The sequence below is a fragment of the Choristoneura fumiferana genome, chromosome 20 (genome assembly GCF_025370935.1).
Source record: "Choristoneura fumiferana chromosome 20, NRCan_CFum_1, whole genome shotgun sequence".
NCBI lineage: Eukaryota > Metazoa > Arthropoda > Insecta > Lepidoptera > Tortricidae > Choristoneura > Choristoneura fumiferana.
Genome location: NC_133491.1, coordinates 5,514,444 through 5,540,645, shown reverse-complemented (window position 1 = coordinate 5,540,645; position 26,202 = coordinate 5,514,444). Strand labels below are relative to the sequence as shown.

Sequence of the window (26,202 nt, the reverse complement as noted above, 5' to 3'; positions counted from 1 at the left end):
AGATTTAGTACCTAGTATGCAATATAAGTGCCAATACCAGATTATTGTATTGTCACGCGATTTACATATGTATTCCAAATTTCAAGTCAATCTGACTACTGGAAGTTGGTCAAGTTATACTTGGAAGATTTGACTACAGACAGACAGACAACGGGACAGGTGAAACTAAATAAAAGCTTGTAAAAAAGTTGGCTGGGGATACGTATCTAGAATCGATACAGAACACGCTCCAACCGTTTTTAGATTTTGTCTGTTTGTCTGTTGATTTGACTGCGCATCATGTAAAAACCGCTGAACCGATTTAAATGAAATTCGGTATACCTAAAGATAGTTTGAGTCCCGGGGAAGGACAATTGCATAGCTCCCACGGAATAGCGATTAATGAATTAACGAGTCGCAGGCAACTTTATAGCACAACAACGGGCTTTATAAGATAACTTACAGCATGCATAAAAGCATCACAAATAAAACTGCCCAGGTTGCATTCACTGCAAGCACAGCTCGAACGCAGGTGGACCATGCTGGAGCCCATTTCTTCCCTGGCCAATTCGTCAATCCTAGGACGGTAGTAATCTATTCTCTCCAAGATATCAGGAGCTGTAAATAATATTATGTGAATATAAAACACTGAATTTAAAAATGCATAAACAGGCTGTTTTAAATTATTCCGAAACAGCTCATGGTTGGGGTTTTTCACCACAATTTTGGATCACTTTGAACATCGATCACTTGGGCAATACGATGGAAGCACTTGTCAACTAATACTTAACCGGCTTTATTCGTAAAAATGATATTACATCCCACCCCATACATACAACATCTGTATAAGTCTTTTTGAATGGTAAACTTTTCAATGTGGGTACCTTGTTCTACTTCATTGCCAAGGAAATGTGGATGACCGTCCCATTCAAGGAGATTCCCTGCATCATCGAAGAACAGCTTAATTTCACCCAAATACTGCGTGTGCGCCGCCGCTTGTACTATTAGCACCTGGAAATTGATTCACTAATTACATTTCAATAAAAAATATGTTATTTTTCTTTAGGGGGTCGTACCTACAGCTACATCATTTATCATCATCATCTCGGCCTGATACGTTCCACTGTAAGGCTCAGGCCTCTTGTCAGAATGAGGGGGCTTAGGCATCGTCCTAATAGAACGCGAATGCGCGATCAAACATATGGAACTCGAATAGGTGTCCTAACTGGCAATCGCACGACGAGGTCGCGCGACTCAAATGTTTGTAAATCTATTCGCGCGAACTAAGTTCGTACGAACGCGCGATCAAACATATTGAATTCGGATAGGTGTCCTAATTGAAATTCGCGCGATAATTGCGTCGGCGGGGCACCGCGCTCGCTCGTTCGCGTCGTCAATTCGCGCGATGATACGACACCCAGTTTTTGCTGGCATTTTGATGATCGCGCATTCGCGTTCTATAAGGACGATGCCTAAGCTCCCTCATTCGCGGCCTTAAGCCCTATTTCCCACGCGGGCTCAATGCGGATTGAGAACTTCTTCACACACACACACCGTTAAATTGCTTCGCCGGTGGGTGCAGGTTTCCTCACGACTTACTCGCGAGTCGTCGTCGTCGCAGATAAATTCCCATTCGAACCCACGACCCTCAGCTTGATAGGCAATAAGTCGAAACACTAGGCCACTACGGCTAATAATTACATCATTACCTATTGCCGATGGTTTTGTTAATTTTGAGTTTGAATAGGACATTATGAAATTTTATTTATCTGTTTCAGTGTAGAAAATATTCATTACGATTAGGTAAGATTCTCAGGGATAATAGCGTATTATTTATTCAAAGGCTGTTGATAGTTTACTCTCCTAAAGTTTTATCGAATTTTTAATCAAAAATTAAGACAACCTATACGTACCTTCCTAGTCGGCTGATCTACCACAACAGGGTAAGGTCCTTGAGGTACAAAAGCACTGTACTCCGGTGGGTCTTCATTGTAAAGCAGAGTGTGGCTGTGGCCCCCAACAATGATGTCGATGTGAGGTCCCCCATGGAGGGCTATTTCTCTAAAAAGTTAAGATTCGTTTCAATTTTGTTTTTAGACCAAGCTTTTCCGTTTATGTTTCTTCTTGTTGAATGTAGTCTGCATTTGTATAGTATAATATTAAATTACATAATTCTGCCAAACTCCTAAGCGAGGCTTTAGAGCATCACAATAAACAGCTTAAATCACACCAAATTAGCTCTAGTGTGATGGACATTTAACAAACGGACCATATCGCGAACAGGCATTTTTCGAAAGGAACTTACTTATTATATGTGAAGAGACATTTTGTAATCGATACATTTTGCAGAAGGGCCATTTTGGGAAAGAGACTTATAAAAATGACTTCTTGCGAAAGAGACAATCTGCAAAAATGAAATTTCTGTGTCTAAATCAGTATGATTCAGGCAATTTTTTGTCAATAAGTTTTTGTTTTACAAATATGATGCATTAGTAGATATTAAACATGCCTGCTCTGTGTGTATAGTCAAATATAATTCTACCGGGTGTGGCCTGTAATACGAGCTAAAACAAAGATCGTCCTCGTCAAACTGAACAACATTATTACAGCGACTTTTAAAAATAATTCGTTTTTTTATATTACACTTTTAAAGTTATTCGAAGAAGCAATGTAAAGCAAAATGCTTGATGTTTGTAGCGTCTCAGTCGACGTCAGTTGGGTTCTAGGATGACGTTCATTGATAGCAGTATTTAATTTGTATGAAAAAAGGAAAATTCAAAGACTCCATTCTTTTTAAAAGTCGCTGAACTAACGTTGTTCAGTTTAACGAGGACGATCTATGTTTTAGCTCGGATTACAGGCCACACCAGGTAGAGTTATAGTCAGTTTTATTCTCTCGAAACCTAGCGTACTTACTTTACAAAAAACGAATAAACTTTAAGAATAACAGCCGACAGTAACAAATTATTCAATGAATATGTAATAAACTTACACCTACATTACACCTACCTATATTAGTCTGTTAATATTTATTAATTTCTGGAAGAGATCGCTTTTTAGCGATAAGACCGCCTATTGTCTCCCTGATTTTTTTATTTTTGTATTGTCACTGTACTGCTTTTAGTGATCAATAAATAATATTTGTATTGTATTGTATTGTATTCAAATGTAAAGGTGAGAGCTATGCGGTAAAGGAAAACATCGTGAGGAAACCTGCACAACCTGCGAAGCAATTCAATGATGTGTGTGAAGTTCCCAATCCGCACTGGGCCCGCGTGGGAACTATGGCTCTAGCCCTCTTGTTCTGAGAGGAGGCCTGTGCCCAGCAGTGGCACGTATATAGGCTGGGATGATGATGATTGTATTGTATTGCTTTGTAAACTTTGAATATACTCAAATCATAAATTCCAAAATATTAAACTTATGTTTCTCATCTAGGTCTTAACACTCATCAGTTAGAATAAATCGGGACACTATTGGGATTTGCTATATTCACAACACTGGGTGTGTAATGATCGGTTTAACAACATTTAATATAATTTCAAAGAATAGGAGCTTCACAGAACTTTTTTTATAAAATAAACCTTACCTAACCTAACCCAAAGTATATCAAACCGAATTAATAACAATAGAAATAAGTTTGATTTTTAAATAAATTGCATTATATTATATACTTCGTTACGCACCGCACAACTCTCGACAGGTCACAAAACAGTTTAATGTAAGTACATAACGCAAATGAAATCTTCTATTCAGCTTAAGCTTTAAGATCAAGCAAAGTAAACAGTAAACAAACACTCTGTAGCTTAAACCAAGCAGCCTGTACTTGACCTAAACAAACGTCCTTGCCTTTAGTATAACAAAATGTTATTTTGCAGACATTGTTTAAAATCTCGTTGTAGCAGTGTACAGCGTGATTTAAAGTCATGTCTGTCAGTCATCTGTCCGTTTTTATAGCATTATTTTAATTAAAGTGACTATCTACTGAGTTAATTTAATTAAAAAGTCTCTTAAATAACAATAAGTGTCTAAAGGTCGTTTTGCTGAGAACCCTGGAAGACCTAAAAAAAGTTTGAATTTTATTCAGGCTTGTTTGATGTTGCTTTCTTAAATTAATTTTAGTTTTCCTTTGTTGTACTGAATTTGACACTTATTTTACGTCACGCAAGTTTTCGAAATACTATTCCCAAGGCTACTTGGGGGGCAGCAAAGTCTAGTTATCCAAGAGATGTGGGTTCGAATTCCGTTCGGCGCACTCAAAAAACTTTTTTTTTTATGTAGTCCGTAAAAATTCCCATTGCTGGACAAAGGTCTCCTTTCCTCCGCCACTCTTCCCTATCCTGAGCATTTTATTAAAAAAAAAACATACTTTTCCACAAACTCTCTAGATTTTAGATTCGTCCTTGAGCGTTTTGTGATTGACATTACCATCAACAAGTTTACGCGCGTACAAAGAGCAAAAGTCACATCCTCACGAAACAACATAACATGTGATATAAACCGCATTTCTCATCTGTTCAGTTTAGTTTCAGATTCGCGGTATTACCTGTCGATATCCAAACCGCAATGCGACAACACCACTATTATGTCAATGCCTTGTTCATGAAGTTTCTCGGCTTCGGCTCTGACTGTTTCCACTTCGTCTGTGAAGCGAAGCTGCCCTGTGGAGGCTAGAGTCTGAAAAATAAACGAAATTGAACGTTTGTTTCCTAAATAAATAAATAAACAAAAAAAAGACACTAAGTATTTCCGAACATAGACTTCACCGATTTTAATGACATATTTAAAGTTTCATAGTTCTAACATTATTGTACCGTTATTTCCGTTAGTCAGTTTAATTGTTGGAACTTATCTTAGTTAATAAAGTATTAAAAAGATACCTACATAATTATGCGTGGATGTACATTATTAAACAAGCGGACAATATTGTCTTTTAACCACACTGGCTTTTTGGAGCAATCCTGAAGCTAGAGGATTGGAGTGATGGGTGAGGCGAGCTATGTGTTGTTCTTTATAGCGTTCAATCTCTGTTGCCACGGTTGCCATATTCACATATTCGTATATTTCATCGTTCTTTGCGAACCACGGAGCATTTGTTATGGTCCGTAATATATTGTTTAAAAAAAAAACAATATATTTAAATATATTAATAGGCAGCCTCAGGAGGGAGGAACCTTAGAATTTTTTCGTCTGCTCCACAAATAAAATATCGTAGGATATCGTCGGATAACTCTTTGAAAAACATTGTTGATTTTCTCAGAATGTTTTGAATTCAGGAACTCGTTTGCGAAATGTTAGACTTGAAATCCCGAATATAGTTAATTGGCCACTAATCTTTTGAAAAACTATGTTACACGTTAAGAGCAATCATAAAAGAGCTCAAGAACAGTACGAGTACTTGTCAGATCGTCATCTCGCTACTCGTATTGTAAGTCCTCAAACGGACATTGATGGCTGCAATAGAAGCTGTAACGTTTTGAATGAGGTAATGTAAACGATAGATGTGTAGTTCAGACATCGTTATTTAGACTGCCTGTCCACTCGAGCGGAGCAAGGTAGTGGAGTTGTGGACTGTGTCTGTCCATAGGCATGGAACTGTATAGCGGAGCGGAGAGGAATGAGAAAGTAGCGCGGAGTGGTGTTGCGGAGGCGCGGAGGTAGATAGCGAAGCGGATCGTGAAAGTATTGCAAAGAGTTGTTGCGAAATGTTTTTTTTCATTTGCGGAGCTTTTCTGCTTTCCCACTTACTTATAAATTAGGTAATTGTGATGACAAAGCAAGAAGAACGAAATTAAATCAAGTAAGTTGGTATCTTAACATGATTATTTTTATTCATCTATTATTGTAATAACTTTATATAAGGCCTCTTCAATTGATGTTGACAAAAACAATGTTATCGTATTTCTTTTGATGTTACAAGAATACATGTACCTACACCTACTCGATAAGAAATACCAATGTCAACGTACCTTTAAAGTGAGTTTTTGCTATAAGTTATTCTTTATGCGAGCTTTTTAGGGTTCCGTAGCCAAAATGGCAAAAATTTAACTCTTATAGTTTCGCCATGTCTGTCTGTCTGTCCGTCCGCGGCTTTGCTCAGGGACTATCAATGCTAGAAAGCTGTAATTTTGTACAGATATATATGTAAACTATGCCGACAAAATGGTACAAAAACAAATTAAAAAAAGTATATGGTACCTCCCATAGACGTAAAGTGGGGGTGCTTTTTTCACATCCAACGCTGTAGTGTGGGTTGGATAAGTCTTTTAAAACCATTAGGGGTATGCTAAGACGATTTTATTTGGAATCAGTGATTGTTTGCGAAATATTAAACATTAAAGTGCAAATGTTCATTAAAATCGAGCGTCCCCCCCCCTCTAAAATCTAAACCAGTGGGTGAAAAAATTTGAAAAAATTCAGGATGGTAGTAAGTATATCAAACATTAATTTATTTTATGATTTATGAATAGATAGCAGCCTAAGGTATAAAATATACCTAAACTTGGAAGATTCCGTATAAAATACGAAATCTTTTTAAATTTTACTTAATTTTTTCGTAATGGTTTGGAACCCTATTTTGGGCGTGTTTGACACGCTCTTGGCCGGTTTTAGCTGTCTGTATTTATTGCTGACTCCATTAACAAGTATATCAAATTTAATTAAATAACTAGAGCACTGGCATTAATGAAACTTCTCAGATTTGACCCAAACTAAAATGGCAAAAATAAATGCTTGTAATGAGGACTATCGCGTATGAATTCGCCACTAGAAGCGCTAGTGTAGCGTGAGGTCTCCGAAATGTCAAATCTCATAGTTTTAGGGTGAGCTACGCGGGTTTATTTATAATTAGGATAATTTTGTGAATATTTTGCAATATCTGAAATTAATTATGGCAAATATGCGTTCCGGGGCAATGAGTGTCTGTGTTTTGAGACAGTTTTGTCTTTCGAAAACCTTTGTCCTCCCTTTTTTCCGAACAAAACGGGGACTATGCAACACTGTGGCATGCTCGATATTTTTATGGTACGGTTTTAAGGTATAGTAAATATGATTTTAATCTAAACTTTGTTTTCACGCCCGTAATAACAGACTTTGAAAACCATACTTAAAAACCTCACGCAACAGTGCGCCATCTAGTGAGACAAAAAACGATAGGCCTCATTAATTACATAACGATATCAGTATCTATAAAGGCGCCTATTGCTTACCTTGAAAAATCGCTATACATACATTTGTATTTTCTGTATTGCTTGCTTTGTGTTGGTGTTTAATAGAGAGTTATTGCATTTTACCTATTATAAAATAACACCTACACACAACTCAGCGGCACAAAATCACTTTACATGCAAAATTACCTATTACTGCTTACATTAAGGGGCCAGATTTTCTGCTGCTCAGTATATTAATAAATAAATAATAAATATCACGGGACACTTCACACCAATTGACCTAGTCCCAAACTAAGCAAAGCTTGTACTATGGCTACTAGGTAACGGATAAACATAATTATATAGATAAATTCATACTTAAATAATGTTAAACATCCAACACCCGAGACGAAACATTCGTATTATCTATAAAAATATCTGCCCCGGCCGGCGGCGGGCTGCGGGACCTCAAGCTTCGTAGATTCTTTAACCACTTGGCCATTCCGTCGTCATTTTCGTTTCCATCGGGAAAAGTTGGCTTTCAACCGGAATACGACGGCACCCAATGTGTCAATCAATTATTGTATTAAATGAGTGGGATTTTCATGTGTATAAATACGGAATTTTATTATTTAGTGTCAGAGATGCGACTTACTCTAAGCTGTTACGACGTGTTCTGAAGCTATTTGATAGAGCACGATAAATACAAACTTTTCCGATAAAATTACGATGGCAAAACATTATGTACCTACATACTAGGATCAGCCAAATAAGTGGTCTATCAATTTTTAAACAAATTCCTATCAAATGAATATGTCGCCAAAGTCGAACTTTAAAGTTGACAGACAACGTCTATTGGCATTATTGTTTTATGACATGCAAACGATTATCAACTTTAAGGTGGTAGACCACATATTTGGCTGATGGTACACCTGTGATCATCTGTTTCATCCAAAAATCCCTGATTACTTTTTTTTTGTTTTAAACGTCTTTTCGCGTTTTTATGTCTTTTTTGTGTTTTTTTTTTGTATAATTTCAATTTTACAGCGCATTTAAATTTACTGTAATACTGTATTTTTTAAATGACGAATAAATAAATCTGTACTGTATTTGATTACACAATAAGTACGTTAAGTTATCGCATCTTGTTGTATAATTTCAATTTTACATCGCATTGGTTTTTACTGAAATGCTGTAATTTTTAAGTGACGAATAAATAAATTAATAAATCAATAAATCTGTACTGTATTTAATTACATAATAGTACGCTAGTGGTACGCTAAGTTGTCGCATCTACATGAAGGTAATGTTAATAATATCTACGTCAGTGTATATGGGCCACCGCAACATTGCGGTCAGTGTTATGGGCTCGCGCAGAGTAGTTCTGTGATAATGTTGTTAAGAGTTAATTCTAGTTTCAGTTACTTTTGCTTAGTTAAGGTTTTGGGTAGATTAAGGTACCATAATATCCATAAAATATAGATAGAAATGTCTAACTCTATTTTATGGATATTATGGTACCTTAATCTTTATATTTCTGTCGCATGTCTGCTGCCTTCTGCGATAAAAATGATTCCTTGTTGACCTACCTTTCCGATAGTTTCAAGTGACCATTTGTTGATAATGAAGAAAAGAAAAATAAGCGTTATTTCATTAATAACTTTCCATTTTCAAGTAAGAATATGGCAATAATTACGGATGGAAATCCAAAGCCTAGTTTTTTTTATAATGTGAGGCAGGCAATCGATCATGGTTTGCACCTACAAGAATAATCGTGCAAGTTATACATTGCAAGGCCATTAAAGTTTCTGAGATTGAAATGATCAATCTAGCGCCGCATGAGTTTTCATGCAGGTCTAAAAACTGTCCTTTAGAGTTAGGATTTGATTAACTATTATGTATTTAAGTCACGATGATATACTATTATTTTCGCCAGTATAAAAAGTTCATTAAAATATGCAATGGCGTTCAGAGAACAGATAATCATTGGGGAACGAAAGTTTTCGTGTGGCGGCCACGGACCAGAAGACGAAACGTTGGCAGACCTGTCACTAGATGGACTGACGACATCGTGTGAATTGTAGGCAACTAGAAACTGGTGGATACAAGTAAAGCAATGGCATTGTGGCATTCTAAAGCCGAGCTTAGACTTGCAAGAAAAATTGTGAAAGTTGCATTACATTGCCATCTCAATCAACCACTACCAAACTCGTTGGCTTTACGGCCTCGTAATGTAAAGTTCTTGCAAGTCTAAACTCGGCTTAAAGGGGAGGTCTTCCAACTGGTACTTACGTTAGTAGTTGCAATAATTACTCCAATGATACCAATCCGTCTACCATTCTTCTCCACCACTATGCTAGGTTCATATAGTCCCTGTATGCTAGGTTCGTTGTCGTCTATAATGTTGGCGGTCACTACGGGAGCCTCCAAGTGTTGTAAGTATGGAACAACTCCTTCGATACCATTGTCAAACTCATGGTTTCCTAGTACCTGAAAATTAAGATAAGTATGTTATGTCGCAGGGAAATGGCCAAAACAAAGAACTTCCACTTGCCAGCTGGGATCAGGCTTCATTTGAAAATCCTAGGGCTTGGGTTATACAGGATGTAAAATACAAATGGGTCAGTTTGGGAAAGTCTGAAACTATAAGACATACGAAGATCTGTTCTTAGGAACCATTTTGCATTTTTTGCATAATGCATTTTATTCATTCTTGATATTGTTGACCTACACTATCGATATCCAAATAGAAATAGTGTAAGTTTTATTTTTTCCAAACAACCGGGCTCGATTCCCGTTCTGAGTAAGTACAAGTTTTTTTATAGTATTTTATGCAACAGTTGTATAACAGGGTTCAAAAAAGGTGAGTAGCGTGAGTTACGATGTGAGCTTTAGCAAACATCGTAAGAAAGAGACGCCACGAGCTTTTTTTGACTTACTTATACAACGTTGCATACAATACTTTTTCTTCGACTGGGTACTTATTAATTAAAATACAAAATAAGAGAAAAAGTAAACTTTAAATGTTTAAAAGTGAAAAAGTAAACTTTAGTAAAAAGTATGGCAACCGCAAAGAGAAGGTAAACAAGAATAAACAAGTTTGTTTTGTATTGTATTGTAACCTAAGAACAGGATCTTCGTATGTCTTATAGTTTTGACTTTCCCATACTGACTGATCTAAATGTTACACCCTATATAGGATGTTACTTACATGGGCATCATGATGAAACATGTTCATGAAATCCTGCGTGACGTTCCATCTCAGGATATTGTACCATATAGTACCCTGGAAGCTGTCACCGGCGTTAAGGACCAAGGAATGGGGTTCCCTTTCAAGCCCTTCGCGGACAGCCGTGGTCAAGCGAGCGAAACCACCGATGCACGGAGCCGATTCTGGGTTACATACCGTTCCCAGAGGACTGGTCTCTACGAACCTAAAGCGTGAAAGTTTTTGTTAAAAAATTGTTTTAATACACACTGTATTGCTGACTGTGCTTTTTGTTGACTGTACTTGCTTTGCCATCCAATTTACGTTTTTGTACCAAATTTTAAGTCGATGCCATTTACCTATTAACAACGATTCCACTTACAGATAGATTGTCATGAAACTAACATAATCCATAACAAATTTTAACTCACCGACCACTAAAGGCATACAATTTTGCACGGGTATAACACAATGTAATTTATAGCCCATATCATCATCATCATCATCCCAGCCTATATTTCGTCCCACTGCTGGGCACAGGCCTCCTCTCAGAACAAGAGGGCCCATAGCCCATATAATTCTCAGAATTTTGTTTCGACTATAACATCTATGGTTTATATGAGTGGAGCCACGGGTAAAAAAACTACTAATTGAAAAAAAACCGAACAATATTATTTTTGTGGTGTGAAAAATAGCTGCCCTTAGTTTTTTTTTATTAAAATGTGTATTTATAATACAGCAGCGCAATATACACGTAGGAGTGAAGGTTTCACTTTATTTTAACCATTTTAGGTGAAGTTCGATGTAAATAAGATTAGATATTTAAAAGATTCTTTGTCAAAATTAAGATAATACAATCATAGTGATGTAAAATATCAATTCATCATGTCAGCCGAAAGACGTCCACTGCTGGACATAGGCCTCCCCCAAGGCTCTCCACTCAGACCGGTCTTGTGCTTTTCAATATCAATTATCGTACATGTTATGAGCAAAAATTTAGCCGCGGTTGACACATTAAGACTAGCTTCGAGTGACCCAAAGAAATTACCAACGGAGTAGTATCAAGAAAGGATGATCGATTTTACAGAGAAGAAACTAATGAAAAGCACAAAACTCGCGAAATTGCTACTTAACCCTTAAATTGGCACTGTGCATCACCGTGTACGTTAGTTAATAAAAAATCCTATCATCAATATATATATTTTTTGAAACTTTTATGACTAAAAACTACTAAATAATTTTATGATGAATGGTTGAAAAAATATGTGACTTGGCAATAATTTCAAATTAACGTCAGTGTCAAAAATAAGTTCAACGCGGCGTCGCGTTCTAGTACGTAGGGAAAGTTTTATTAAAAAATTTCAACTTTTTTCTATGCAAGTTATGCTTATTATGTTTTGTGTTTTATGAGAAAAGGCTAAAGTATACGAACAATTGGTTCTTTTGTGTACATTCAGCATCATAACAACGATAATCACTGTTAAATTTGAACGTACACCACGGTTACCGTCGCCAAGTTTGTGAAGAAGTACTTACATTCAACTACGGTAACCACCATGTACGTTGCCAACTACAAGGTGAATTAACTTCGGTAACCACGGTGTACATTACCAAGTTCCCTGTACATTTTTTTGATTTCAAATTAACGATTTTACGTTCCCTTGTTTATTTTAAATCTTTTTAAACAGTATGCTTTTCTTTCTTTGTCTGCAGTGCTTAACATAAAGTCGACCGCATAAGATTTTAGCTTTAATTCCCGTAGAAAATGCATGTTATGATTGTAGCTCTAATCCGGACGAGGAAATTAAACCGCACGCACCGCCACAATTCGATTCTGATGATAGCTCTGATGCACCTTCTCTAAACTCTTCTTTGGAACGTTTGAATTTGCTATTCTGCTTATTGGATGAGCATGAGGTTGATAAATATATATGTATGTATATCCAAAACCGATTGAACTCTGAAAGCATGCACGATGCTTCTTTCACCCATTAGAAAAAAAAGGTCCGCCCTGGCCATCCACAGTTAATATGATGCTTTGCCCACATTAAACTCTATGCAATCCATAGCCACGCCATCTACACTTGAGCGCGTTTCGAACTCAACCAGAGCTCATCTTCAGAGCAACTCATATATGCCCCTTTTTTTCGCTGTTGGAAAACACGAAATTGCTTTCGACAGTTCCACACTATATTTGATTTGGATAGGTACGAGTATTTAACTAAATGTAAACAAAATTCAGTTGCTAGATTTGTCACATTCAAGGATTTAAACATTTTACTTGTCTATCATTGTAACACTAAGTAGACTAGTGTATTTCAATACAGATAGTATGTTTAGATAGTTTAATGGGGAAATTTCAATATTTAAGACCCCAATTGACGGTGTTTTGTTTACATTTAGTTAAAATACCTATACCAAATATACCAAACCAAGTATAAATGATGTTTTTTTTAAATAATTTAGGTTTTTTTTATATAAAAGCTTACTGCCTCATTGGCAGCGGTAACCAGCGTGTACACAAAATAATGTTACTTTGTTCTTATAGAATTGGCAACGTGCATGGTGATGTACATAGATTTTCTGAAAAACCAATAATGCTAGATTTTTTTTTTCATTTTTCTGTAGACCCTAAGACGGTATTAAATAAAGGTATGATACTGTATCACTTGTTTTTGTATTTTTTTACTCTTGCCAATTTAAGGGTTAAATAATATAAATTTGTCTATAACTAAGTAAATTAAATATTTTTTGAAGCAGGCCTTACTTTGCGGAGGTCCATATCAGTGAACTAAAAGAAATTCGAAGAAATGTAAAGTTTTTTTTTGCGGGTGAGCAAAGAAATTGTTTTAGTTCATTAAGTAAATTAATACTAACTTGAGACTACACGTGCGTGTGCGCTGTCTACCTTTAGGTAGAACTTATACTCAAATATAGTTTACAACACTTACAAGATCTTCAGTTTTTAATAAATTCTCTATTTCACAGTAACACATCGAGAAAGTATAGTTTAAATCCCAGGTTAGACCTACAAGAAAAATTGTGCAATTTGTACTAAATTACGAGGACGCAAAGAGAGCAGGTGCAGGGTACTGCATCTTGCACGTTTTTTCATGCAGATCTAAACGTACATATGTCTTGGGAAAGAAATCAAACTAGTTTTTGTTCTGGATAAATTGCGAGGTTCCCGTGGGATGGCGATTAAGGTAATAATTTTTCTTACCTTGCATGAAAGTCATTGTAATGCAGGATGTTCAGTTCGTAAATTCCCTGGGCACTAACCACTGATAAACACACACTTATAAATAAAATTAACATTTTTTTATGTTTTTAAAGATTTCTTATATTCTACTTGGAACATTTACATTTGACTACTGATGCAAAACAATAAATTAAAACGGCCAGATTAGATATTAAAATTCATTGATTATCGTTATCGTGTTATCGTTATGTTAATATATAATAACTAGTGTTGTAATTTATGATTATGTTCTTATCATTAGTTTGACTAAGAAGTCTAGGAATCTAGATTCATTGTATCATAACGTTTATACCACGTGTGACTGAGGTTTTAATGGTTCCAAACACAAAAAGGAAAAAACAACTTAGAAGATCATTGTGTTTTCAGATAGTTATTTTGTATGTTATTGAGGTCCTTTTTGTTAACCCCCGACGCAAAAAGAGGGGTGTTATAAGTTTGACCACTATATGTGCCTTTTTGCCTGACTGTGGCGCCGTAGCACTTAAACGGATGGAGCGATTTGTATGCGGTTTTTTTTATTTGAAAACAGGTTTTCTAGCGATGGTTCTTAGACTTTTTTATCAAAATCGGTTCAGCCGTTTTTGAGACATTGAACTTTGAAGTACAATGGCGGGGGTTTTTCAACTTTCGTTCGTTAGGTTATCTCAAAATCGCGTAGCACAGCTTGATTTGTGATTTTCAAAACATTTTGGAAGGTTTTTTATACAACCGTTTTAGTTATTTTAAGTTGAAATACAGCGTAGAAAACACTTCAATAATTTCAAAATGTATAATTGAAATTAATACGCAAGTGTCTCATCACTAAACTTTTATTGCTTTTAGATTTGGTCCAGATAGATTACGAATTATTGATAATCGTATCGTTTAATAGGATTAATACTTTTGCATTTAAAATTCATAGGCATTAGGCCTGCTATTTCCTTAAATATTATTTTATTAATATAAGGGAGAAAGGCCAGGATTGGGAAGGATGGGTTAGGATATATTCGGCTAAGTAAATGTTCTTGTTCCCAAATGGTTGTCTGGAAGAGATCGCTTTTAAGCGATAAGACCGCCTATTGTCTACCGTAAATCTAAGTGTTTATATTATAAGTATTTTTACTGCTTTATGGTGTGCAATAAAGAATATTTGTATTTGTATTTGTATTTGTATTTGTTATAACATTTTTAAGGCAGATTTTACATTAGAAAAAAATAATAAGGCTGATTGTCATCTGCAATTATCAAAAAAAAAACTTTATTAAACTACTTGATGTCGTCATCAACGTAAACACCGCAACTATCTAGATACCTATTCAAACATAATCGAATGAGCAGATACACGTGGGAGTGTTCCAGTGCCTCTAGTGTGGCGTTTTCATTATACATTCGTTTACTATTCGAAGACGTAAATCGAGCGTTCGATCGTCGATACGTAGCCGCCACATGTCCACAGTGCGGCGTCGTCACCCGTTTTCATTACGATACGCGGACGAAATAGTTTACGTAGCACTAGCAAACCTACACACAATAGTTGTGCAAACTTTCCGCTAGAGGCGCTGTCCGTGTTTCCATACAAATTGAGATTTTAACGCGAACGCGATCGAGACGTATTCTGTAACCGAAAACTTACACTAAGGGTACAGCTGCAATCGCGTCACTACGTTCACTTCAGCTCGTTCGTGGTGCGCGTGCCGCGGCTGCTGATGGGGACCATCGCGAGCGCCGCCTTCTGGCCGAAAGACGTCGTGTTCCGGCGGTACCGGGCACCATGCCGCAGATGAATGCGACGTCGGGGACGGCACAGTACAAAAACCGGCCAAGATCGTGTCGGACACGCCCAAAATAGGGTTCCGTAGCCATAACGAAAAAATTGAGTAATATTTTTCTAAGGATTTTGTATTTTATGCGGAATCTTCCAAGTTTAGGTATATTTTATACCTTACTCTGTCATTTACTCTTAAACTACTAATAATTCTCAAACAAACTTAGCCGTTATAGTTTTCCTTGAAAGTTTGATATACTTACTTCCATCCTGAATTTTTTCAATGAAAATTTACACTTTAAAGTTGAATATTTCGCAAAAAAATCAATGAATCGAAAAATCGAACTAAAGAAAACGAAGACAAACTGCATATATTACTCGCTTTCTTTGAATGGGTAAAAGCCTATTTTCCATTGTGTCGCGATGGGCCGTTAAAGTTCAAAGGCTACCGGAATTATTTCAACTGGAAATGACTTGAGTTTTTATTCAAATAATGCTTAGGTAAGTTTGCCTCCTTAGGCCCAAGTCGAATATATATTTAATACAATACTTTAGACTATCGCGGTCATTACTTAATTTTATGCCGCGGTTATTTGACTAATTATTATTGTATTATATTGTATTGGTTTTAATTTTAATATCTTGACATTGTGATTATTTTTAATAGTAATGTAACGAGTAAACATACATTATTGATATTTTATGCATTAAATTTGGGTTTTGTTACGCGTGGGTATTGTCAAGTACGTGGTTACCAATGCTAAATATAGTTAAACCTGATCGTGTTCGTGATAATATGAAAAACCGGCCAAGAGCGTGTCGAACACGCCCGAAGTAGGGTTCCGTAGCCATTACGAAAAAATTAAGTTATATTTTTCTATGGATTTCGTATTTTGCACGGAATATTCCAAGTTTAGGTATATTTTATACCTTAGGCTGCTATTTACTCTTAAACTACTAATAATTCTCAATAAAACTTAACCGTTATAGTTTTCCTTGTATGTTTGATATATCTACTTACTACCATCCTGATTTTTTTCAATTTTTTCCTCCTACCGGTTTAGATTTTAGAGGGGCGGGGGGACTACAATCAACGAACAATTTTTATTCGAATAAGAATAATAATTCGATATTTTTATTCGTCATTCATGAATAATATATCCCGCGGGAAATATGCAATTTTCCGGAATAAAAACTATCCTATGCCCTGCTCCGAGGCTCAAGCTATCTATATACCGAATTTCATCTTAATCGCTTTAGACGTGATGAAGTTATCAACAAACAAACAGACTTACAAACTTTCGCATTTATAATATTAGTGAGATTCGAATAAATTTTGCCCTTACCTGTGACAAAGCATACGCACGCCACGTAAACATAAATTCACAAATTTTAACACAACTAGGATAGGATTTTTAAACGACGAATTAAGGGTTAGTCAGGAACCACGATTCTTCTCTATAATTTAAATTATTCCAATAATTCCGTTCTTCCAGTGCAAAAATTCCTGTTCCGCATGGAATCGCACTCGGAAAAGTTGTGAGCGGTGTTAAGATTCTTCAGCTGTGTTCAGACAGTCAATAGAGGTTCAACTTTTCCTGTTATCAGCCCCGTGTTCCGCACTTAGTGGGAAACTTGGCATATTTACATTAGTTTTACATTGTTCTTGTTTAAAATTAATGTATAGGAGGTGCGTTCGAGATAGGGCGCGGTTAAGAAGTTTAATAGGGTAAGTCAATTTGTTTTCTTTGAGATTCTTCTCAACTTTGGCTGTAAAAGCAATTACGAAGTTACGAAAAAAAAAAATGTCGTTATTATTAAAATTTAATAATACTTAATTATGAGGAGATACGTAGAAGAACGAGGGTCACCGACATAGCCAAGCGAATTTAAAGTGGTAATGGGCAGGCTACAGAGTTGAGGCCGAAAAGTTCTCGAATAGAGACCGCGGACCGTCAAGCGCAGCGCAGCGATGGACGGATGACTTGGTTAAAGTCGCGGGTTCACGGTGGATGCAAGCCGCTTCCAACCGAAGTAACAAGAGGTCTATGAGGGGGGCTAATATCTTACACCTACGGCCTATAAGGTGATGACAATGATGATGATTAAAATTTATAAGTAACTACGTAATTATAATAAGGGCGAGATTTGACGATCTCATCGCACGATGGTATTGGAGTGCAGATTATCAAATTACTTGAAAATAATACCTATTAAATTATCAACACACTTGCGTCAAGGCACGAGACGCCTAGACGATACAAAACAGATTTCTCATAATTTCTTTTATAAAACAATGTGGTTATAATTTGCCATAAATTAAAATAAATTATTAACATGCAAAATTAATACGCGCGTACGTACATTTTTCTAGTTTTATAATTTTGCTGGTCTTTTAAATATGGACAAAACAAAGTGGCCACTAAATGTTTTCTAATGCTAATAAACGTAAATATTGTTCGGGAGATTGTGCATTTACCGCTCCCCACTATAATATTTTATGAGTAGTAGCCGTAAACGTGTTAAGGTGAAAATACTACTAAAACATTTTCTTTTTAACGAAAAAAGGAGGCTTGCAGTTTGACTTGTATGTTTGTACGCGATTATCTCACGTTTAGTTGAACCAATTTTGATACGGTTTTCAGAACAGTAGTTCTTACGTTCAGGAGAAGGTTTTGGCTTTTTAACTGACTTCGAAACACAGAACTATGTTATTATAAAACAACATAACTAAGCCGTGTTTGGAATCGTTTTGAGATGGTACTTACTTTGGCAACCAATCACTAAAAAGTAAGAAGTAAAGACTTTTTTTAATAAAAAAGTAAAACTGACTCGAAAAGCAATTTTTTGATCAACAATTAAAACCGACTACAAAAAACTAGAAAACATACTTGTTTTTTAACAATGAAGCCGCTAGTTTCATGATAAATCAAGTTGAATGAAACGTAGATAGCTGGACATCTGGAATAACATGTAGGCTATCTTTTGTTCCAAAATTCCCACGAAATCGGGATAAAATCTCGAAATTTCAACCTCTAGTTAGGATGTCTCTACACGAAATTTGAAGCGTGTATGTTTTTAATCCACTATGAAGTTTTTAGGTATTCCCTCGGGAATTTTGTAAAACCACCGAATTTCAACTCAACAGCGCTGTTTCTAATGGTTAACGCATGAGAAACCGCGGGTAAACATAATTAACGGGTAACACAAAGCATTATGTCAACACTTGTTGACATAAATGCTTCCTCTTAACTAGCTCATGGAATTTCAGTCTGATTTGTGGTCAATAACAGCAGACAGTAACCGTGTACCAACACCGAAGTAAAGTGGCTACATCCTGTAAACTGCTACACTGTTAGTAATCTAAGAGATTGCTCTTTTCTCCTTACTTTGTAACGTTAAAATTAAGAAAGTTTTGTAAATTTATTAGTTCCCGATAACAGCTTGGATATTAAGGTTATTTGAAAGTTCACACGTGAACTTGCTTAATTGAATTAGTGTACATACTCCACATAAAGTCAAAGTCAAAGTCAAAATATCTTTATTCAATTTAGGCTATAACAAGCACTTATGAATGTCAAAAAAAATCTACCACCGGTTCGGAAAAACCTCTGCTGAGAAGAATCCGGCAAGAAACTCAACGAGGTATATATATATATTTTTTTAAACAGATTTACAATATTATTAAATGATATGTATACATCACAAGTATTTAACACAACTTTATTTTTAACACAGTAGGTTCGCTATTTGAAGGGATCGCTAATGCGGATCGGAATTATTTCCAAATATCCCTGTCCATGATATAATCATTAACTTTATAATACGCCTTTGATATTAATGTCTTCTTGACAATAGATCTGAATTTTGTATCCGTTTCATTTGTAATATTTTTTGGAATTTTATTATAAAAACGTATGCAATTTCCCAGAAAAGACTTTTTGGTTTAGCCAGTCTGTAATATGAACTTTAAGCTTCCCTGTGTTTCTAGTAGCCTTTGGCTTATCGACGTTAGTGGGAAATCACATATGTTCTTCCTAACATACATGATTATTTCAAAAACATAAAGCGACGGCAGGGTTAGGATATCTGTTTCCTTAAAAAAAGATCTTAAAGATTCACGCGTCTTCAAATTATAAATTGCTCTAATTGCTCTCTTTTGTAAGATAAAAATTGACTCAATGTCTGCAGCAGATCCCCATAAAATAAGGCCGTACGAAATAATGCTATTAAAGTAAGCAAAATACACCAACCGTGCCGTCGCCACATCGGTTAGCTGCCGTATTTTCCAAACTGCAAAAGCAGCAGAGCTCAATCTACCGCGATTGCTGTGACGTGAGGTCCCCACTGTAGTTTAGAATCGAGCGTTATTCCTAAAAATACTGTTGATTTTACAAATTCAATAGTTTGACCATTTAACTTTATATTAGAAACTGAATTCGAGCTAGATGAATTTATCAACGAGAATTTAATACATTTAGTTTTCTTAGGATTTAGTAACAATTATTGGCAGCAAACCATGCGGATATCACGGACAGGGTTTCATTGGGCTCAATGAAGTCGGTATCTTTTCTACTAACCTTGAACAGTAAAGACGTGTCGTCAGCAAACATAACTATACCCGACTTTTTGGCTTACCATATAAGTAAGGTCATTTACATAAATAAGATACAAGAATGGGGCAAGAATGGATCCTTGAGGCACTCCCATTTCGACCACAGATCCCTCCGATACCGTTCCGTTAATCGCTACTTTTGCTTTCTTTGTGTGAGGTAAGATTTAATGATTCTAAAGCGAGGCCACGAATGCCATAAAAAATTAACTTACAAATTAAAGTATCATGATCCACACAATCAAAAGCTTTCGAAAGGTCGCAGAATACACCTATAGCGTCATGTGATTCCTCCCAAGCTTGCAATATGAATTTAACTAAACTATGACCCGCGTCTGTAGTAGACCTGCCTTTTGTGAATCCAAACTGCTGTGGATGCATGATTTTATGGGTATTAAAATGCGAGATCATTTGCGTCAGCATTATTTTTTCGAATATTTTGCTAAACGCTGATAGGATGGACACAGGACGATAATCAGAGGGATTATCTTTATCACCTGATTTGAAAATAGGAACTACTTTACTATATTTCATCAAATCTGGAAATACGCCTTCATCTATACAGCTATTAAATAAAATAAATAATTTTTCGATAGATCGATAGAACATTATGATGAAAAAACTGGCCAAGTGCGAGTCGGACTCGCGCTCTGTGGGTTCCGTACGAATATGTACACATGTGTAGGGTCATTTTAGATTTATTACCTCCGCGCGCGTGTCTTGACAGATGGACGGACAAAATGGTGACTACTGAGATAAAGAAAATTCCGTATTCATTTATACTTAACATTGATAATGAAAATGAAAACGAAATGATATTTTTATTCCAGACGTAAGTCCACAGGTACACAATCAATAACAAGTAAATAGAACAAATGAACTAAAATTTATTAATCTATGTAAATAAAAATGAATCGTAAAATGTGTTGCTAAGCGCAAACCTCGGGAATGGTTGGACCGATTTCGCTAATTCTTTTTTTTTTGCGTTTGTTATTATCAAGAGAAGGTTTTTATGAAACAAAAATTAAAACGGGGGCGAAGCCGCGGGCAACAGCTAGTTAAGGAATAAAACGAAATAAAATTGAATTAAATTCACAAATGAAGCCGAAGAAATTCACAAACTAAGTTGAATTAAATTTACAAATGAAATCAAATTAAATTACAATCTAATCGAATTAAATTAAATAAATCACATTGAATCAAAAATTCAATTAAAAAATCAAATTAAAATAAATAAATAAATTGAATGAAATAAGATAAGTCGTAATTTTACTACTCTACGCCATTTCGTACCCGACCAGAGGCTATCCTATTGTCTATCGAGTGGACGTTTGCGATCGCATCCAGCATCCCTTTCTAGCCTCATCTTATACCGTGTGACAGGAAAAAATATGAAAACGATTGTGATACGAGTGTGTTACGTAGTGTGGGCACAGAAAAACCAGAAAAAGAGACCAGCGCTGGGAATCGAACCCAGGTCCTCAGTCATTCCGTGCTGCGTGCCATACCCCTACACTACCACTGGACAGGAGTACAGACACAAATTTCTCCTATGCACACATATCTCAGGTTGCTTTTTTCTACTACGCTACTTAAGCAGCAGCACTAGCGACATCTATGTTTCGCTCTCATCGAGAGACATAATACTCTTTCACTCTCGATTTTTTTTACTGTTTTATTTTGTTTCCTTGTCTCAATTATCCTGATTCCCAAATATGATGCCCTTAGAAATAGGAGCCTGTAAATTCCATGATCCGTTCCATGATAACCTTTGAAAATTCAATTTAACAAGAGCCAGGTGCCAACGATCTTGTTGAAACAAGATCAGATACAAATTGTCGCAAAAGTGTAATACGATATCCTCTAGAAACTACTTTGTGAATGGACTCGAAAGAAACTCTTCAACTGTTGCAAAATAAAAGTTACATAGTTTGAAACAGAGTGGTAATAAATGCAAGTCAATCGGTTTAAATGCTTCTTTTGTTGAGTAAGAAGTATTGACTTTATGGTTCTAGGCGTTCAGTGTTAAGACTGGTCTTGTGAGTGTTTTTACCAACTTAAGAAAGGAGAAGGTCAAATTGACTTTTTTAAATTATTTTGTGTTGCCTTTCAACTTTTTTCATTTGAACCGATTATAATCTTTTTCGGGTTCCGTAGTCAACTAGTTTCGCCATGTCTGTCCTTCTGTCTATCTGTCCGCGGCTAAGCTCAGATCGTTTGTACTAGAAAGCTGTAATTTGACATAAATATACATATAAGTCACGTCAACAAAGTGGTAAAATAAAAAAAATAAAAAAATATAGGATAGGTACCTCCCATAGACGTAAAGTGGAGGTGATTTTTTTTCTCGACTAACCCTTTTAGTGTGGGGTACAGCCCAAAGTATAGAGTATACCTAAACTTAGAAGATTCCGTACACAATACGAAATCCTTAGAAAAATTTCGTTTGATTTTTTCGTAATGGCTAGGAACCCTATAATGCGTGTGTCCGACACGCTCTTGGCCGTTTTTTTTTAAATTTAGAATCTGGTGCTTCTCATGTTGTCTCATTTGAATTTGATCAAGGTCTGGCCAATAAGTTTTGAGTTATCCTTAGTAAATTAGATTAGTTACACTAAAAAGCCAGAAACAAAATCGAGTTAAAAAAAACCGCAGAAATAGTTTTCTACCAATTTGAAGTCGGTGCCTCAGCACGAACCAGCCGGACTGGACCTATAATCGTCTATCTTACCTTCGTACTATCCATAAGGCTTCTTACTATACTTATGAGTAGGGCCCGGAATTTCGCGTGCGGCTATTGAAATATTGTAGGGAGAGCATCGCTTTTTATTATCGATGTTATCGACAAATCGATAGTTTTTTTAAATTTATGTTTTTACTGTATAAAACCTCAAACTTTCCGATGATACGTATTTTTAGCGGTCAATGATGAAAACAGTTCAATATATCATCATCATCATCATCTCAGCCGTAGGACGTCCACTGTTGGACATAGGCCTCCCCCATAAACCTCCAGTTGCGTCGATTGGCAGCGGCCTGCATCCCCGTGAACCCGCGGCTTTAACCAGGTCATCCGTCCATCTCGTTGGTGGACGTCCTACGCTGCCCTTGCCAATCCGCGGTCTCCACTCGAAAACTTTTCGGCCCCAACGGCCATCTGTTCTTCGTGCTATATGGCCCGCCCATTGCCACTTCAACGAGCTAATTCGCTAGGCTATATCCCGTAGAGAAACCCCAAACATAGCTCTCTCCATAGCTCGCTGAGCAACTCTGAGCCTATTTATAAGGCCCTATTTATGAGCTACTTAAAACCTGATCTCCTTTTTACGTAAAATTAATGTTGAAAGACTCCTTATTACATTATAATACATGTGCTCTTTTAGAAGTGACCTTGTGAAACCTAATGTAACCAGGTTTGATTGTACACCAAAGTTGCCACTGCATAATTCATGCGGCGACAATAACGCTCTAAATAATTCAGGCTTGACTGCTTCTGATCCGGAAGGCTAAATCACTGCAGTGTTGCCAGTGTTCGGAATAATGTTTGTTTTGGTTGCTTTCGTTTTAAGTACATACTGTACCGGTAGGTAAATGCTAACTTTATGCTTGTATTTTTGTATGTATGTAAATACTTTATTGTACATAAAACACAAAAATAATATAAAAAGAAAACAACAAAACAAAAGAGTACAAAGGCGAACTTATGCCTAAAAGGGATTTTTATTCAACGGCATCCAATAGCCTAAGAGGCTGTTTCACCATCCATTGATTAGTGTTAACTGACGGTTAAAGGTGATGCCGTCTCCGACTATTCCAACAAAACAAATAGAGACGGCATCACCTTTAACTGTCAGTTAACACTAATCAATGGATGGTGCAACAGCCCCTAAATGACATATCGCCTGTCACGTAACAAAATGACGGATTTCGCAATACATTGCTTGTCCAATTAAACTTTAAACCATAATAAAAATCATAATACAAGTTATTTTCAAAAGTTGTAGAAATAAGTAGCTCAAGATGAGGAGTGGAAGCTGTGGTTTAAGTTTTTGCTCCTGTTATAGGGCCCACCTTGTATAATCAAAAAAATGCACATAATAGGTAGGTATGTCTGGTTTATTTTAGCAAATACCTTGTTAAACATTAGGGACGCCATATGATGAACACGTGATAGATGATGGTTCATGCTAGCAATTTTTTGGAATAAACTGATAGAAAATAGGTTAAATTTATTATGTCAAGATCTTATTCCATTAGAAGCCTAGATAATGTAAGATTAATTAAATGAAGTGTCAGTAATTCTATTTAAGTCGGCCTTTTGTGAGGGAATGTACTTTGGAGTCTCAATTTACATCAAATTTCACGGTTGGTAACATCTCGAAGTTTAACTGCTTAAATTTGACGGGCTGATTCTTGACGTGAATAATATAAGTAGGTGAAGTTAGCGCCTTTGAACTTATTAACTTACAGGTTATAAAGCCTCGGAATTCCTTATTCCTAAGAAATACCTAAACGTTTTTTCTTTAAATCTCAAAAAGCGTAGCGGTCATTATGTGTCAGCTGATTGTCTTAACTATTTGGCGCCTTGCCTTAAATAATATATGGCAATAAAATGTATATATATTTTTTTGTAATTAGTACGAGTGTGAACTAAGGAATCGATATTGCAGTTAGCCGGAAAGTGGATTTTATGACGAAAAACACTACTCGAAAGAAAGAACTTCGTGTACCATACTAATATAATTAATTATAAATGCGAAAGTGTGTATGTTTGTGTGTTTGTATGTTTGTATGTTTGTCCGTCTTTCACGTCAAAACGGAGCGATGGATCAAAGTGATTTTTGCCATAGAGATAGTTTATGGGCCAGAGAGTGACAAAGGCTACTTTTATCCCGGAAAAATGCACAGTTCCCGAAGGAACAGTGTGCGATAGCCGAATCCCACGCAGGCGAGGCCGCGGGCAAAAGCGAGTCTTTTCATATTTGTTAGTCTTTAAATTGGAACTAAAACTCGATTATTGGAAATTCAATAAGAAGTAAAAACAGCTAATAGGAAAAAGATTCCGGTGTAACTTTCAATCTCAGCTTGCAGCGTCAGTATTTGGGCTTTTTCAAAAAGTTTTTTTTTTTTCTTTTTTTTTAGATTTTGATGAAATTTCGTTTTCCTACTCGGAATCAGGAGCACTTTCGATTGTAATAGGAGAAAAAAATTGTCCCAGGTTTTTCATAAACGTAATTTATGATTTACAAATCCGAATTTTCTGAAAATACCCATTTCCGGACCGGTACAACTTTATGGATCTTCAAATAACGAGCGCATCCGTAACTCAACTTGTGTTTCGGGTGTCCATATAAAAAAAAAATTGTAATGGAATTCGGTTATCGCGCGCTGTTCCCTCGGGAGCTGTGCATTTTCCGGGATAAAAAGTAGCGTATGTCACTCTCTGGCCCATAAACTACATCTATGCCAAAAAAAACGTCGATCCGTCGCTCCGTTTCGACGTGAAAGACGGACAAACATACAAAGACTCTTTCACATTTATAATATTAGTATGGATTAGGTATTGTATACATACTGTGCTGATTTGAACACAGTTTTACTTAATGATCTTTCCTTTTCCCCTCACACATATTTAATAGCTCGGTTCGTTTACAGTCAATGTTCTTCAATGCCTTTCCAATTGGCTTTGATAAACGTACAAAAAGCCTTTGATAGCTGTGACGTATTCGTAGACTTTATTATACATAAATACTTTATTGTTGTACAAAGAATATTCGAAGGGCACAATAATTCCATTGATGTCTGACGATAAATTTGAAAAGAAGCGTATTTCTGTAACTGGCTTGCTTCTAGACTTTACCGTCGTATACTGGTACTTATAGCAGACTTAACTGAGGCTTCTTTTACGTTAAATAAATTGTATCCTTAACTACGGAATCTTGAGTTTAATCTAAGATAAAGGTATCCCCCATTCGTATTAAATAAAAAATGGTGGCAATGCTGGTGATTTGCTCAGAAATTTTATTTCAATCTTACTAGGTACGGGTAAGATTTCTAAATTCGAGTGCAACACAAGTATACGTGCCATTAGAAAGACAGGGCTTTGGCGATAATTATCCAACTTCATCATGTATAGATAGAGTCATATGGGATGATAATATTTAAAAAAAACTGAACATTTTTTTGCTTTCGATGAAAAAAAATTATGAGTAACAAAAATTATGATAAACATTATTATGTCTTTTAAAA

At 36.1% G+C, this 26,202-nt stretch overlaps 1 protein-coding gene across 3 annotated transcripts in view; it reads right to left on the bottom strand.

The window, feature by feature from the left end:
- LOC141439049 (apyrase-like) overlaps positions 1–13,715 on the bottom strand; it is a 53,365-nt gene extending 39,650 nt beyond the window's left edge. For all 3 annotated transcript variants that reach the window (XM_074103164.1, XM_074103163.1, XM_074103165.1), the window contains exons 1-7: positions 13,559–13,715; positions 10,339–10,561; positions 9,420–9,617; positions 4,526–4,656; positions 1,893–2,040; positions 864–990; positions 443–597 (exon numbers count right to left, since the gene is read on the bottom strand). In XM_074103164.1, coding sequence (XP_073959265.1) covers positions 443–597; positions 864–990; positions 1,893–2,040; positions 4,526–4,656; positions 9,420–9,617; positions 10,339–10,561; positions 13,559–13,653 — 1,077 coding nt within the window. In that variant the 5' untranslated portion in view covers positions 13,654–13,715. The remainder of the gene's footprint in view (positions 1–442; positions 598–863; positions 991–1,892; positions 2,041–4,525; positions 4,657–9,419; positions 9,618–10,338; positions 10,562–13,558) is intronic.
- Between the last annotated feature and the right edge of the window lie 12,487 nt (positions 13,716–26,202).